We start from the raw sequence: 15,561 nt of genomic DNA on the forward strand, positions 1-15,561 counted from the left end.
CTCACTATAGTTTTGATTTGCATTTCTCTAATGATTAATGATGTTGAGCATTCTTTCATGTGTCTGTTGGCAATCTGTATATCTTCTTTGGAGAAATGTCTATTTAGGTCTTCTGCCCATTTTTGGATTGGGTTGTTTGTTTTTTTGTTATTGAGCTGCATGAGCTGCTTGTAAATCTTGGAGATTAATCCTTTGTCAGTTGCTTCATTTGCAAATATTTTCTCCCATTCTGAGGGTTGTCTTTTGGTCTTGTTTATGGTTTCCTTTGCTGTGCAAAAGCTTTTAAGTTTCATTAGGTCCCATTTGTTTGTGTTTTTATTTCCATTTCTCTAGGAGCTGGGTCAAAAAGGATCTTGCTGTGATTTATGTCATAGAGTGTTCTGCCTATGGTTTCCTCTAAGAGTTTGATAGTGTCTGGCCTTACACTTAGGTCTTTAATCCATTTTGAGTTTATTTTTGTGTATGGTGTCAGGGAGTGTTCTAATTTCATTCTTTTACATGTAGCTGTCCAGTTTTCCCAGCGCCACTTATTGAAGAGGCTGTCTTTTCTCCACTGTATATTCTTGCCTCCTTTATCAAAGATAAGGTGACCATATGTGCGTGGGTTTATCTCTGGGCTTTCTATTCTGTTCCATTGATCTATATTTCTGTTTTTGTGCCAGTACCATACTGTCTTGATTACTGTAGCTTTGTAGTATAGTCTGAAGTCTGGGAGCCTGATTGCTCCAGCTCCGTTTTTCTTTCTCACACCAGTCAGAATGACCATCATCAAAAAATCTACAAACAATAAATGCTGGAGAGGGTGTGGAGAAAAGGGAACCCTCTTGCATTGTTGGTAGCAATGTACATTGATACAGCCACTATGGAGAACAGTATGAAGGTTCCTTAAAAAACTAAAAATAGAACTACCATACGACCCAGCAATCCCACTACTGGGCATATACCCTGAGAAAACCATAATTCAAAAAGAGTCATGTACCAAAATGTTCATTGCAGCTCTATTTACAATAGCCAGGACATGGAAGCAACCTAAGTGTCCATTGACAGATGAATGGATAAAGAAGATGTGGCACATATATACAATGGAATATTACTCAGCCATAAAAAGAAACAAAATTGAGTTATTTGTAGTGAGGTGGATGGACCTAGAGTCTGTCATACAGAGTGAAGTAAGTCAGAAAGAGAAAAACAAATACCATATGCTAACACATACATACGGAATCTAAAAAAAAAAAAAATTGGTCATGAAGAACCTAGGGGCAGGATGGGAATAAATACACAGACCTACTAGAGAATGGACTTGATACGGGGAGGGGGAAGGGTAAGCTGGGACAAAGTGAGAGAGTGGCATGGACATATATACACTACCAAACGTAAAATAGATAGCTAGTGTGAAGCAGCCACAGTACCGGGAGATCAGCTCGGTGCTTTGTGACCACCTAGAGGGGTGGGACAGGGAGGGTGGGAGGGAGGAAGATGCAAGAGGGAAGAGATATGGGGACATATGTATAACTGATTCACTTTGTTATAAAGCAGAAACTAACACACCATTGTAAAGCAGTTATACTCCAATAAAGATGTTAAAAAAAAAAAAACTGATTGCACTCAAGGCTACAGAATCAGTTCAGTTAATTGTCAGGGCTGGGACCATATGACTCAATGAACAAAGGATGTCATCATTCGCCATGTTGAACTCCCCTCATGCAAGGACAAATGACCTTTCACGACAAGGAGTTCTCACCATGAATCCAGAACTTCCAGCAATGACACCTATTACACACAGTCTATCCTGGAAGTCATCCCACTAAAATAGGTGTGATATTTACCTCAGTTCAAGATATCATTCTAAATAAGTGCCAGTTCCTGGAGGAAAAGGAACAGGGATATTGATTTTGGGGTGGGAGAGGGGGGGTGGTTTCCTAAAAATGCTATTTACAAACATAATATTCCAATGACAGGAAATGAGAGCAGAAAGCATCTCTTGTTGGCCTAAACAGGAAGTGGTTAACCTCGTCCCAACTCCTGTCAAGAGACCTTAGTTGCCCTGTCACTTTACTGAAGGACTCTGAATTCATTTTTTTCAAACCCTTGAGGTTGAATTATCCAGCATGCACCAGCCTCAGGGACAATCAGGTGACAACCAAGGGGTGGCAGAAAGTAGCAGAAAGGTCATGAGGTTTGGAGACAGGACAGAGCAGGGTTTGGAAACTGGCTCGGACACTCAGCTTTTCTGAGCCTCAGTGTCCTCAGCAAAAAAAAAAGGGGGAATGGGGGGAGGGGAATGCTTTCCTCAATAATTGAATGAGATGAGAATAACAACAGGTAACACGGACTGTTTTGTGCCAGGCACTGATTTGAAGGGCTTTAAATGCTTTAACTCGTTTACTTATGAAAACAACATTATGAAATAGATGGTACCACTGACTCCCATCTCACATAGACGGACACTGACGCACAAAAAAAGGTTACGTTATTTGCCCAAGTCACTCAGCCAGTAAATGGTAAAACCAGGATTCAAATCCAGGTGCTCGCACTCCAGGGCCCTCAACCTTAACACCACCTACTAATGCCCTTGGGAAGCACTTGATACAGCACCTGGCAAACTGAGGCAGTAAATAAAGGAATAAAAGAGAGAAAAAGAGGGGGCAGGAAGAAGGAAAAACACCTTTACTCCGTTTCTCTCCTGCGATTCCAGGTCTCCCAGAGTTAGTTGGTATGGTCTTTAAAAGACTGTAGGGCTTCCCTGGTGGCGCAGTGGTTGAGAATCCGCCTGCCAATGCAGGGGACACGGGTTCATGCCCTGGTCCGGGAGGATCCCACATGCCACGGAGCAACTAGGCCCGTGAGCCACAACTACTGAGCCTGCGTGTCTGGAGCCTGTGCTCTGCAACGGGAGAGGCCGCGACAGTGAGAGGCCCGCGCACGGCGATGAAGAGTGGCTCCCACTTGCCGCAACTGGAGAAAGCCCTCGCACAGAAACGAAGACCCAACACAGCCAAATAAATAAATAAATAAATAAATTTATAAAAAAAAAAAAAGACTGTAGCTCTCCCAAGTCCCTCGACGTTGCCCTTGTCCTGGCCTCCTCTGTGGAAGGACCTAGAATAAACCACCCCACACCCCCACCCAGGCTGAGCAAGACATGCAGTGACATACCTTGGCTGAGCCAAAAGCAGCTCCAACCAGTCACAAACCAAAGACCCATCACATATGTTTCAGCTCTCCTACCTTAGAGCGAACTCCGCCTTGCCAGAGGTCTCCCTTCTTCCTCTTCATTTGAAAATCCTAATCCTGGTACCTGAGCCGCCTAGCAGCCCCCAGTTCCCCACACCATCTCTGGGCAGGCATGGTGGCCCTCAGTGCTGCCATCTCAGAGCTCCTGGAATTGAGATGACACACAAAGCAAACCCTGCCACAGAATATGCTATATTCCTTCTGCCCACAGGGTCTTGGAAAGGCAAAGCTGTGGTCACCACAGACAGCAAATAAATGAGCCCTGGCAGGTGATTCTCATGGTGAATGATGAGGCGGGTTGATATTACACTATGGGCTACGGGGTACTTTTAAAATAAAGATAAGACAAAAGAAAGAAAAGTATATAAATATACATTTATGAATATAAAAATATGTACTTACGGGCGTGCTGCAGGATCACTCTAAAAATACAGAAGCCCAAGGGGGAAATTTCAGACTGCTGAAGAAGCTCTGACAAGCCAGCCATCCATTTGCACCAGGGTAAAGCACTTGTCCTAGGCATGACCCTGCTTTTGCCAAATTTCCTAGTTTTGAAGGTGAAACCAAGCACAGGCTCTTTCCTCTGATGATCAAAGTAACTACTGCTTCCCCTAGGCCCCATGTGGAGGGGCCGGGGGAGCAGACCCAAGGAGCAGGAAGATTGCAGCTCCGCTGGAGGGCCCAGGCTCCACCAAGGAGATTTTCCCAGGAGCCTCTGTAAACCCAGACCCTGTGAAACACGTTTGTAAAATACGGTCCAGGCTTTGATAGATCTGCAGCTGTGAAAGTCAAGAAAACAGTAATAAACTGAAGCAAGACAGGTGGGGATTTTTATTACATTTAATGACACAGATCTTCCCAAAGTAATCTGAACCCCAATATGTCACAAAATTATTCACATTTTTATATATTCCAAAAGCAAAATCCTGCTGCAATCCTGGCCCCAATGTAACTCCTCAAAACTGAAATAACTCCTTGAGAAATAAAAAGATAAAATAGGAATAACTTAAACAATAGAGTTAGCAGATCAGAAAGTGAGCAAAAGGCAGATTGATTTGCGAGGGAAAAAAGAAAAAAAGACTTTAAATAAGAATGGGCATTTAAGATCTTATCCCTAAATTGAATTAAGGAGTTATGCTCAAACCATAAAAAAAGAAAAAAAGGACAATGAGTGTCACAGTGTGTATCTGAACAACAACTGCCACGGGATACCAATTCATTAGAACTGATTGCCTTCAGCTGCTTATATCCTTCCTAAGCGGCCCTTTTCTGAGAACTGTACCATAGTTTTAATGTAATACAGTATTTTTTATTATTGATGACTACTTAGACCTCAAAATAACAAACTGACAACTATAGTTTCAGACACACTGAGAACATACAAGCAGGTGTAATTTAAGCATATCGTCTGTCTTTCAAAGGTGGAATGCTTGTTGTGATATATACCTTTATTAGGCTGAAATTCTGAGAAGGGGATAAATGAATTTTGTTTTATTTTGGCTTTTGGACTTATTTTCTCCTTTAATTTTTAATTTTGTTTTCTTAATTTACCTAAGGAACCAATTCCTGTGGTCATAATGAGAAAAGAAAACTTGATTCTCACTGAATCTTGTAAAAACTGAAAGGGTTTTAGGGCATGGTAGAGGAAAATGCTCAGGTTATAGCATGAAGGAAAGACAAAGGTTTCCGTTTTCAAGCCCTCTCTTCTCTGGGTCTGTAGACCCATGAAGACAAATGTGCACTTCAATCCATCCCCATCCTCTTCTTGTTCCTCAAACTGGGTAAGCATTTCATAAAGGCACCCTTCTACTAATTTTAAATCTGGTTTTGGCAGTCATTTCTGCCAAACTTAGTGTAGTTATTTCAGAGAAATATTTGAAGAAGGTTTTGTTCCTCATATAAATTTATTTAAGAATTGCTGGAAAAAAGGAGGGGTAGGTGACAGAAGGAGTGGTTTAAACTACAATCAAAAGAAATTAGCCTCCTCTTACAAATGTATCATAGAAATTAAACCTTTAAAGCAAGACCTGAATTCTCCAGGAGTAATGCTCCCTCTTCCTAGGTTTTCAGTTGATATCATGTAAATCAAGCCTAACACTAAAAAGCAAACAAACAACCACAATAAAACAGATTTACCAAAAATGGAAAATCAGGGTGACAGTCTTTTTCTAGAGGATGTATCAGTTTATTCCTCTAGATAGCAGCTTCCTCGAGCTCATGGAAAATGTAAGAGGAAAGGGAAGGAACGGGAAGGGACAGGAAGGGACGGGAAGGAAAAGGAAGGGAAGGGAAGGGAAATAGGTAGAGGTGGGGGAGGGGTGAGGACAAGCGGGAAGGAGGCAAAAATGAGGAAGGAGGGAAAGAAAAGAACTTTCCAAGAACACATCCACTGCCAAAAATGAGGAACACCTGAAAAGGCATCTTGACATTTTCATCAGAATTTTAAGAAGTGCTTTCCAAATGAAAAAGCACCTGCCACCCAATTACTATTTTCGTTTTCAAGCTCAAAACAACACACAAAACACAACACACAAACAAACTAAAACACAAATTTTCCAGCTTGACAAGAAAACTTGAGCCTCAAACAGCAAACACTTTAATCAATGACTCTTACCTGGGTACAAAAGACTGGGTGGGTACAGGTTTGATTTAAAGGGGGTTAGACACTGGTGATTTGATACACAGAACAAAAACTGTTGTTCAGTTGGCTTGATGAGTGAGCTCTTCATGATGCTCCTCCAGCTTTCATTCAGTCTCCCCTGTGAAATGTGAAGACACTTCATACACTACATGTGGTACTGAGAAAAAGGCAATCAATAAACACAACCAAGGAGAAGAAGATGATTTCCCTCTATCCAAATCTTGGCACGTAGCTCTACGTGTAGGAATGAGGCAATGTTAGGTTAGCAAGACAAACACTTGTGTAACCTTGGGCAAGTTACCTGGCCTCTTTGTATACTATCAGGATGATGACAAGCAGAGTATCTACCTCTTAGTGTTACTCTGAGGAGTTAGTACAGTCCTTGGCACATAGTAAATGTGCAGAAAGTGCTAGGTGTTATTGAGCCGAACTGTTAAACATGCCCAAATCAATTCTATTCCATGGAACAATTATTTTTGAGAGTGGAGGGGGTCAGTATAGGATTTGGGGGTGTTCTGAGTCCCCCATTCTCAAGGCATTTGCAGCCTACTGCAGAGATTCTCGGTGCTAAATGTGCATTAGAATCTCCTGAAGAACCTTTATAGAAATACCGATGCCAGGCACCACCCACAGAGATTCCAATTAAGTTGGTCCAGAGTGGGGCCTGGGCATCAGTATTTTTCAGCACCCCCCAGGTGATTCTAATGCTCACTGAGGATTGCTGACCCAGGAATTTGCCATGTGATTTGGGTGTATGGCCACTGCCTGTGTGGTCTGTTTGTTAGACTCTGACAGGACCAGGAGCCCTTGGGATGAAGGGAGGTGTGTCATTATCCAAGTGTCAATCACCACAAGCCATCAAGTGACAAATCCCTCCAAAGCTGGTGAGCAAATCAGAGAGGGAGGGCCTCGAGGCTGGAGCTTGGCATCTGTAGGCTGGTTTGCTTTTTGCTTTGGTTGTAAGGGAGACGAAGGGGCCCCGTGGGAGGAAGTAAAATGGCTCCCGCCTGCCCAGCAGAGACGGTAAGGTTGGAAGCCATAGCAGCCCCTCCCTTCGGAGCTGGAGGCCTAAGGAGCTATGACAGAATCAGAAACCAGCATTTTAATTCACTGTTGTCCTTTTTCTTTCCTTTTCTTGGTTTATTTCCTTTTTGCTATTCTTCAATTTTAGAAAAGTTTTTGTGCTACAGTTCTTGTCTGTGTCTGAGGACGTCTGGGCCTGGGTTCTCTGCCCTCCCTCGAGCTGGGAGCATTACAAGTGGACCAGCTCCCGCTGCAGGCTGGCTGTGGCGGCGGCAGCTGGGATCACGGGAGCTGCTCACAGGGATGGGAGGGTCGGTGGGCCAGAGCTGGTGCCATCTGCTCAGTCTCCCATCCCTTTGCAGAGACCTCCCTCCAGTCCTCTGCCCTCTTCTTGGGAGAGTTTTCATAAGGAAAACCAACTACAGTACAAGGCTGAAGGAATGAAGTCCTTAGTGGAGGCATGTGGAGGGGCAGAAGGCAGAGGGCCTGAGCCTGCCTGAGGGACCAGCAGGTTTCACAGAGGAGGCCTTGTAAGCCTAACCTTGAAAGTGGAATCTCAGTGAGCACACACCAGACGTGGGCAATCAGCTCTTGATAAGGACGGTGACACCGAGGCAATCACACCTCACAGGAGAACTAGGGATAACGGGTGTGTGTGTGTGTGCATGCTTATGGGACTTGTTTAATGGTAAAATTCATATAACCTAAAATTCACCATCTTAAAGTATACAAAGGATCATCTGTTTTATACCAAAAGTATCAAGGCCCAAACCATCCTGAGTAAGGAGAAACAGGTGTATTCCAACCCCTTCGACCCATCTCTTCCACACATTCCCTGGTCAGACAATTGGGCTTATTGTTTCTGGTCCAAGCATCCCTAACTTAATCCCTAAGTGCTAAGAATCTACTTTTTCATTTCCCCTGAATCTTGAGATCACCAGGAAACCAGGAGAGGGAAAGATGATGAACAGTGAAAGAGCCGAAGTGCAGAAGGGAAGGACAAGCGTTGGTGCTGTAAGCAGGAGAGTCCTTGAGAAAAGCAGGGCAGGGGACATGGAGTGGAAACTCACTGGGTCTTCTGCCGAATGCTCCTCTCTGTTGCTGTCTGCCCAGCCCATAGGCGTGACGGTCCCGTTTTAGCTGCTTGACCTTGCTTGTTTGGATCTTCCCTGGATTCACTGAGACAGCATCATTCTACTAAATGCCCTGTTTGCTTAAGACGAGTCAAAGTCACCTGGGTTCTTTACAACCATGAAAACTTTCACTGACACAGCCCTCCAGGACCCCTGCCTCACCAGGAATCCATGACCCAAATTGGGACAGGAAGAGAATGGTATGGAGAGCTTTCAGAGAAGGCCTATGAGCATATTCCAAACCACTGAGTGGGAACTCATGTTACAAAGGAAACCTATTTACTAAGACGGAATTTTTTTTTTCTTACCTTCTCTCTATCCCCTCACGTCAGGGTTCACATATCTGCCGGTTCAGGGCTTTATGTAACTTGATGTTAGCCATGTTGAAATTCAACACAATTTGGCATTTGGTAATTACGTGGGCCACATTCCCTAAGTGGTAATTAAGTGGGCTGTGTTCCGTATAACCACCTAATAAATGCCTAGATGACTATTTTGGCAACTGGAGATTATGTGGCCCAGAAGCCATCCTTTAATCTACCAAGCAGAACGTTCTAAGGTAGAAGCCTGCAAAATGGGAAATTACTGAGCTGTCCTCCACATTCCTCTGTGCTGAAGGCGGGAAGTCCTGGCCAGCCCTGGGCAAGGCGATGTGTGCCCTAAAGCATGAATGACCCTCAAACCAGAATTTCAGGAGCCTGAAGACAGTGAAAACCTAGCACGTCATCCCACACTCCTTTATTGTTTAAAAAGATTCGTTAATTATCTTGATGTTGCTAGAATAAGGGACTACATGATACAACACCATAGGACCCTCTGGGGGATGTTCAAGGGCAATGTCCACCGACTCTGCTCAGGTTCCAAAGGGCTCTACTCCTTCTCCCCAGGGTTCTCCTATCACACACTCCAGTTTTGAAGAACAATGGAATGTAATGGTTAAAAGCATGGTCACTAAAGCCAGATCACCTGGGTTCAGACTGTAGCTGGGCCATTCACTAGCCATGTTACCTTGAGCAAGGCACTTAACCTCTCCTTGCCTCACTTTCCCTATCTGTGAAATGTAACTGGTGATAGTACCTACTTCACAGAGTTGTTGTGATAATTAAATATTAATTCATTTAATACAAGTGAAGTATTCGGGCCAGTTCCTGGCACTCAGGAAGCACTTAATAAGGAAGACCTATTCTTATGCTGGGCCTGGGTAGGAAGGGAAAGAAGAGAAAATCTGAGAAATGACGACAGCCCACAAAATGACGAACTTCTTACCACACATCGAAATTCAAGAGTTGCCTCATCACCTCATTCAACAGCCTCCCACAAAAAATATTTACTGAGCACCAACCACAGTGAAAGGTCGTCTGACGCAAGGGTGGCGACAGGGTGGCGGGGGGAAGGAAGGCTCTTGTTCAGGGCACACACCTGGCATGTGTGGTTGAGTTCACCTAGGTTAAATGGGATCCCACTGTAATTCTGGCTGTAAAATAGTGAGCAGGACGGCAGAGTCCCTGACCTCGGGAAGGTGTCATTCAAGTAGAAGGAGCAGACTTTTAAGCAATCAACCCACATAAAAATATAACAACAAACTGTGTCATACTTTATGAAAGAAAACTGCAGAGGGCTAAAAAGGTGTACCTCAGAGTGGCAGGGGGTGTCATGGAAAGTCATGAGACCCGAAAGGTAAAGAGAAGTGACCCATACAGGGTCAGGAAGAAGTATTCCAGTCAGAGAGCACGTGCAAAGGCCCCACAGCCGGAAGGAGCTTGTGTTTGAGGAGCTGAAAGAGGGATCATTAAGTAAGGGGGTAGGGGGGAGGATACAAGAGGCAAGACTGCTGGCAGACCCGCGTATGTGCTGTCTGAAGGAAGAATGTGGCTCTTATCTCCTCCTCGACTCCTGTCCGCCACATTTTCTAGGTACTTTATATTGTAGCAGGAAACTGAAATTATTTTAGCAAATCAACAAGAAGCACTTAAGCTGCTTACTTACATAGAACAGCAGTTTAAAAATATCTCTGTTCATGCACCGGATATTTCTTCAGAGGGTAGCTTGGTCTTTCAAGGATATTCTTTACTTCAGAGATGGAGTCTTCCTATATAACAAAAATAAATCCAGCAATTGCATTACTCATAATGTAATACAGATCAAGGATATCTGGATGTGTAGTTTTGCATTTAAGAGGTCTATGAATCCCATATATGCCGTATATATTATGCTCATGATATATGTGTGTATATAGATACTATTTCTTTTTTTCCCCCTCCCTCCCTCATCTCTCTTTCTTTCTTTCTTTTTCTTTCCTCTTCCTTCTTCTCTCCCACGCCCCCTCCCTCTTCCCTTTCTTCCTTTTTTTCTTTTTACATTTTAAAGGGATTCCCTTACTTGAAAAAAACTACGAATTAACAAAGCAAAGCAAATGACTTTGCAGACAGGCAGTAAAGTAATCCACGACCCTGGTGATTACGGTAATCAATATTCATTTAAATGCCAGCATTTAAATAAGTCAAGATGACCAATTCAACTACATGGTATAGTTAAATCCAACCAGAGGGGGCAATGTCAACCTTCCAGTTGAATTTTTTTGAACTGGTGACAGGTCACAGCTAATGGCTGTACATCTGCAGTAGACAAAGTGCTGGGTTTATCTATCTATGGATCAGAAACACTCCCCTCACCCCCATAAAAGTCAAACAGTGAAAAACACCTTATGAACTTTGAAGGAAACTTTTTTCCATGTTGTGAGCTCATGCAGACCACACACGTCCCTAGATTCTTCCCTGGACAGGGATTCCTGTCCAGAGCGGAAGGAAATGTGCTTCAGGCCAGTTACACTGTCTTCTCTAAGTTCTTTGACAGGACCATGCTCCCTCTCGCTGCAGGACCTCTGCTTGATGCGTGCTGTTCTCCAAAGTAGCTGCTACTCATCACTCAGATTGAAGCTCCACTGTCTCTTCCTCAGGGAAGCCTGCCCTGACTGCCAACCAAGTCAAATACTCCTTTTCATACACTCTCAGGATACCATGTAACCTCCTTGGTGAGCATCACAATTTTACATTTATTTCTGTGGTTACTTGATTAATGTCTGTCTCCCCTGCTAGACTGTGAGACCCAGTTCCCATATTATTTTGTCAGCAAAGATCTAATTCCATCAGAAGCCCTGACCTTGTTTAGGTGTTGCTGAGATCTGTGGGACATCAGATGACTGCAGACCCTTTCGTGGATCTTCTTCCACATGGACTGGGACCCAGGGTGGAACCTGCTCAACAGAGTAAACAGGGTGGAGTATTATGCAGCTGATAAAAAGGACACTTAGAGTGCATAACAATAAGGGTCGATATTTATAACTTAAAGGTGAGAAAAAAAGCAGCAACATGCAAAACAGTGTGCATAGTGTGGTTTCAATGTCTTTATTAAACCTAGGTATAGGAAAAGCACTGGGAATAAAAACAACCAAGATGTTAAAAATGCGGTGTGTCAGGGTGTGTGACTCTTTTCTTCTTTGTAATTTACTGTGTATTTTAGATATTTCTCTAAAGAACAAATCCTGTTTTTACTTTTAAAACATGTAACCCCCAAATTTTTAGTACAAAATTTAATCCCAACTGTTTTCCACCACGGGGTATTTTATGTGTCATTTACTTTAGGCCACCCAGACCCAAACTTAACCACAGATCTTACAGTGTCTTTCAGTTCCTCAAACAGGCTGAATTTTCTCCCTTCCATAGGCTCTTGCCAGCACTGCTCCCTTGGGTAGAATGCTGCCACCCCCAACCCCCATCCCCGCTCATGTTGAGTCCTACCCACCTTCAGAGCTCAATTCAGTTATTGAATTCTCAGGAAGATCCTTCCTGAGCCCTTTCCTGTAGAGCAGTGGTCCCCAACCTTTTTGGCACCAGGGACCGGTTTTGTGGAAGACACTTTTTGGCACCGGGGTGGGGCGGGGGGGGGGGAGTTCAGGCGGTAATGCGAGCGACGGGGAGCGGCAGAAGCTTGGCGTGCTCGCCTGCTGCTCACCTCCTGCTGTGCGGCCCAGTTCCTAACAGGCCACGGACTGGTACTGGTCCACGGCCTGGGGGGGTTGGGGACCCCCGCTGTAGAGGAAGTCGGCTTCCCTATTTCATGCACTTGGAATCCATTCACCCCTCATTCATAGCACTTCCCCCAGTGGACATTTTGTCATTATTTGGCTAATGTCTGTCTCTCCTCCTAGACTGAAATTGGGACTGAGTCTCTTGGGCTAATAGCTCATCTCAGGGCTTTGAATACCACAGTAGGAATTTAATACATATTTCTTGAGTGATTGAATTCATCCATTCATTCATTCACTTTTGGGAGGGAAGTGAGTACCAATTCTTAAGTTGAGGCAGAATTTGCAGTTTGATTATGAAAAGCACAGATATTGTTTTCTTAAAATGCCTAAAAATTTTATCAATTTGGATAAAATCATTCTCTTTAACTAATATACAGTAAACACTGGAAATGACAGAAACATGTGAGAATCAATCCAGTTGTTGTTATGGCCACCACACTATTGAGTCCCTGTGCAGTTGCCCCTCTGCTCAGTTTGGGACCCACATCCAGGCCACCCATCCTGGCTCCCTGTACCAGGAGCATGTACCCTCTGGTTTCCAGGGAGACAAGACCAAGAGAATGACTGGATCTACACAAATCCATTACCAACCCAGGAAAATGACTCACAGCAAATGAACAAACCACCTAAAGCACTGCCCATGTTTAAGAAAAGGCAAGGCACATCATTTCTACACTCCTCTAAGAATTTTTAAGATGAAGGAATAGAAATATTTTGAAGCTATAAATAAAATTGGCATTTAAAAATAGCCACCAAATGGACACTGCAAATGCTTTTTCATTGGTCTTGAGTAACCAGTGCCAGAATTATCTGTACACTTGTTACCCTTACTACTATATACAATCAACACTATATTTGAAGACCTCTGAGAATGATGAGTCAACAGGCAAGAGCAGTGCTCTGCCTTGATTATGGCCTTCTCCTTGTGCATCGGGACGACTGTGGATGGATGCTGAACTGAGGATGGATGCAGAAGGGATGTGACTCTATCCGGACACTGGAGCTAGGGAACCGGCTTGAGAGTGTTTCTCCCACGTTTAGGACTACCATTTCCCATGCTGCTAGTTAAAAGGGTTTTCCACTTCCTCCATTAAAATCTTGGGCTGATTCTCCTTCCAAAATTTGCCTCCCATCTCATCCTTGCAAACTTGGCCCTTGCTGATTTCAGTATTAAGTCAGCAGAAACTCAAAAGGTATTTCTCATGCACTTCTGTGATCTGAGCAGAGGGAGACTTGTCCCAGTGGCTCACGTGAAAAGAACAGTGAGTGAGGCAGAGCCTAAGCACTGGCAGTGAAACTATGCCCCTTATGGTTGACTACCAGAAATTCTTTTTTTTTTTTTTTTTTTTTTTAAACATCTTTATTGAAGTATAATTGCTTTACAATGGTGTGCTAGCTTCTGCTTTACAACAAAGTGAATCAGTTACACATATACATATGCTGCCATATCTCTTCCCTCTTGCATCTCCCTCCCTCCCACCCTCCCTATCCCACCCCTCTAGGTGGTCACAAAGCACCGAGCTGATCTCCCTGTGCTATGCGGCTGCTTCCCACTAGTTATCTATTTTACATTTGGTAGTGTATATATGTCCATGACACTCTCTCACCCTGTCACATCTCACCCCTCCCCCTCCCCATATCCTCAAGTCCAGAAATTCTTGAGCTTGACTTACAGAAGATAAGGAAACAGCTTGTTAAAAACCCTTCTTCTTACAAACTGCCTTTACTGATTAAGCTTGCTTTAGTTGTTTTTATTCTTTTTCCCTTCTTTATTTGCATACCCTCCAAGCTTCACATAGCCTAAGGTAATATATCACAAGACTTCTTAACCGCCCCTATAGATAAAGCCTCTGACATCACAGGTCACTATAGTAATGGTGGGCTTAAGTTGTTTTACAAGAACATGGAGTTGGATCCTGTCTAGTTCAAGCTGGCTAAGACTGGTTGGGATAACTGACTCTAAAACTGTGTCTGCACAGTTATCTGATGAACAATTTTTTGACATCAGAGGGCCAAAAACTCCACCCTCAGATCATGCTAAGTACCTCCATTTTTGAACATGCATCCCATGAAGAAGCATGTAACCCAGATATGCCTGGGCAAAGTATCGATTACTTCACCTTTTCTCTACCTCCAATCACATTTCCTCATGCCTAAGACCACCCTGCTTCTTTATCCCATAAATATCTCAAGCTCCTTGCCTTTGGGGAGGTGGATCTGAGACTTGTTCTCCCATCTCCTTACTTTGCTGCGTTGTGAATAAACTTTCTCTGCACCTCAGCATTTGGCTTGCTGTGCATAGGGCAAATGAACCTGGTTCGATAACAGTAACACCTAGTGTTCCAAGGGCTACCTCTGTGAGGTCAATGGGGAATGGATTCTTCCACAGGGGCTACACTGAGGTCAATGGGGAATGGATTCTTCCCCAAGGATACAAAGGGATATCCTTTACTCAAAACAGCTGCCTTAAAAATATTATCTTCAGTGCCACTTCCCTGGAGGTTAAGGTGACAAGCTATCCTGAATGCCTGGAACTAAGAGGTTTCCCACAGTGCAGGACTTTCAGCGCTATAACCAAGACAGTCTTGGGCAAACCAGATAGCCTTTGCGTGACCATGTTATACTTTGTCACCTTATTTACAAATTCATAGTTTGATTAGTTCCAAACTTATCAGTTTAGAGTGACTCTGGACACAGAATTTGCTGACTCATCAGAGATAAATGATTAAAACTCTGGTCTGCAGCCAGAGTCATCATTCTACAGTCAACTGTGCTAATTCCTGTGAATGACTTGCAAAAGCTCCCCACTGCCTTCCAACTGAGCCCAAATTCCTTAGCTTGGTTTCCACAGTCCCCCTCAGACTCTCAGCCTTGGCACCCACTATTCCCCAAGGCTGCTCTAACTTCTAGAAGCTGACAGCACCCCCTGCCTTCTCACCTCCCATCCCTCCCCTCCATTAACTATCACAATCCAATCCCCTCCCCTCTGGGCCCCCATGAAAATGCCATCTCCTCCATAAAACATTCCAGAGTACTTTCCTTCTCCTTTATACTCTGATAGCATTTGGTCTGTACTGTTCTCAAAGTTCTGCCTTGTAGAAAACTGTGTACATTTTTTTTTAACATCCTCTGCAAGTTCTCAGAGATCAGAAGAAATGTCTTAAATGTTAGCATTTCTATTCCAGGACTAGCAGGTTGACTATCAGTCCTGTTTTCCTTCTGAGGCACTGTTTTTTTCCCTTGTGTCAGCAAGTATTTACTGAATGTCTACTAAGTGCCATGAATTGGTAACTGATTCTTCATGTGTCTTTTTTTTTAATTGAGGTATAATTGGTGAGGCACACTTTTAACCACAGAGATTCTACATTCCCCTCCACACACCCAGTACTAATCTCAAGGATTCTGACTCAATATGAGGCAATTCTTCAGTGAGCCAGAGTTGA

The 15,561-nt window shown here is 43.7% G+C and overlaps 1 protein-coding gene across 3 annotated transcripts in view; it reads right to left on the reverse strand.

Moving 5' to 3' along the window:
• Positions 1–5,817: 5,817 nt before the first annotated feature.
• The window catches only part of SPATA6L (spermatogenesis associated 6 like), a 59,433-nt gene continuing 49,689 nt past the window's right edge, over positions 5,818–15,561 (reverse strand). For all 3 annotated transcript variants that reach the window (XM_061201239.1, XM_061201241.1, XM_061201240.1), the window contains 3 exons: positions 11,191–11,284; positions 10,018–10,120; positions 5,818–5,993 (listed from right to left, as the gene is read on the reverse strand). In XM_061201239.1, coding sequence (XP_061057222.1) covers positions 10,031–10,120; positions 11,191–11,284 — 184 coding nt within the window. In that variant the 3' untranslated portion in view covers positions 5,818–5,993; positions 10,018–10,030. The remainder of the gene's footprint in view (positions 5,994–10,017; positions 10,121–11,190; positions 11,285–15,561) is intronic.

The sequence above is a fragment of the Eubalaena glacialis genome, chromosome 9 (genome assembly GCF_028564815.1).
Source record: "Eubalaena glacialis isolate mEubGla1 chromosome 9, mEubGla1.1.hap2.+ XY, whole genome shotgun sequence".
In the NCBI taxonomy this organism is placed as follows: domain Eukaryota; kingdom Metazoa; phylum Chordata; class Mammalia; order Artiodactyla; family Balaenidae; genus Eubalaena; species Eubalaena glacialis.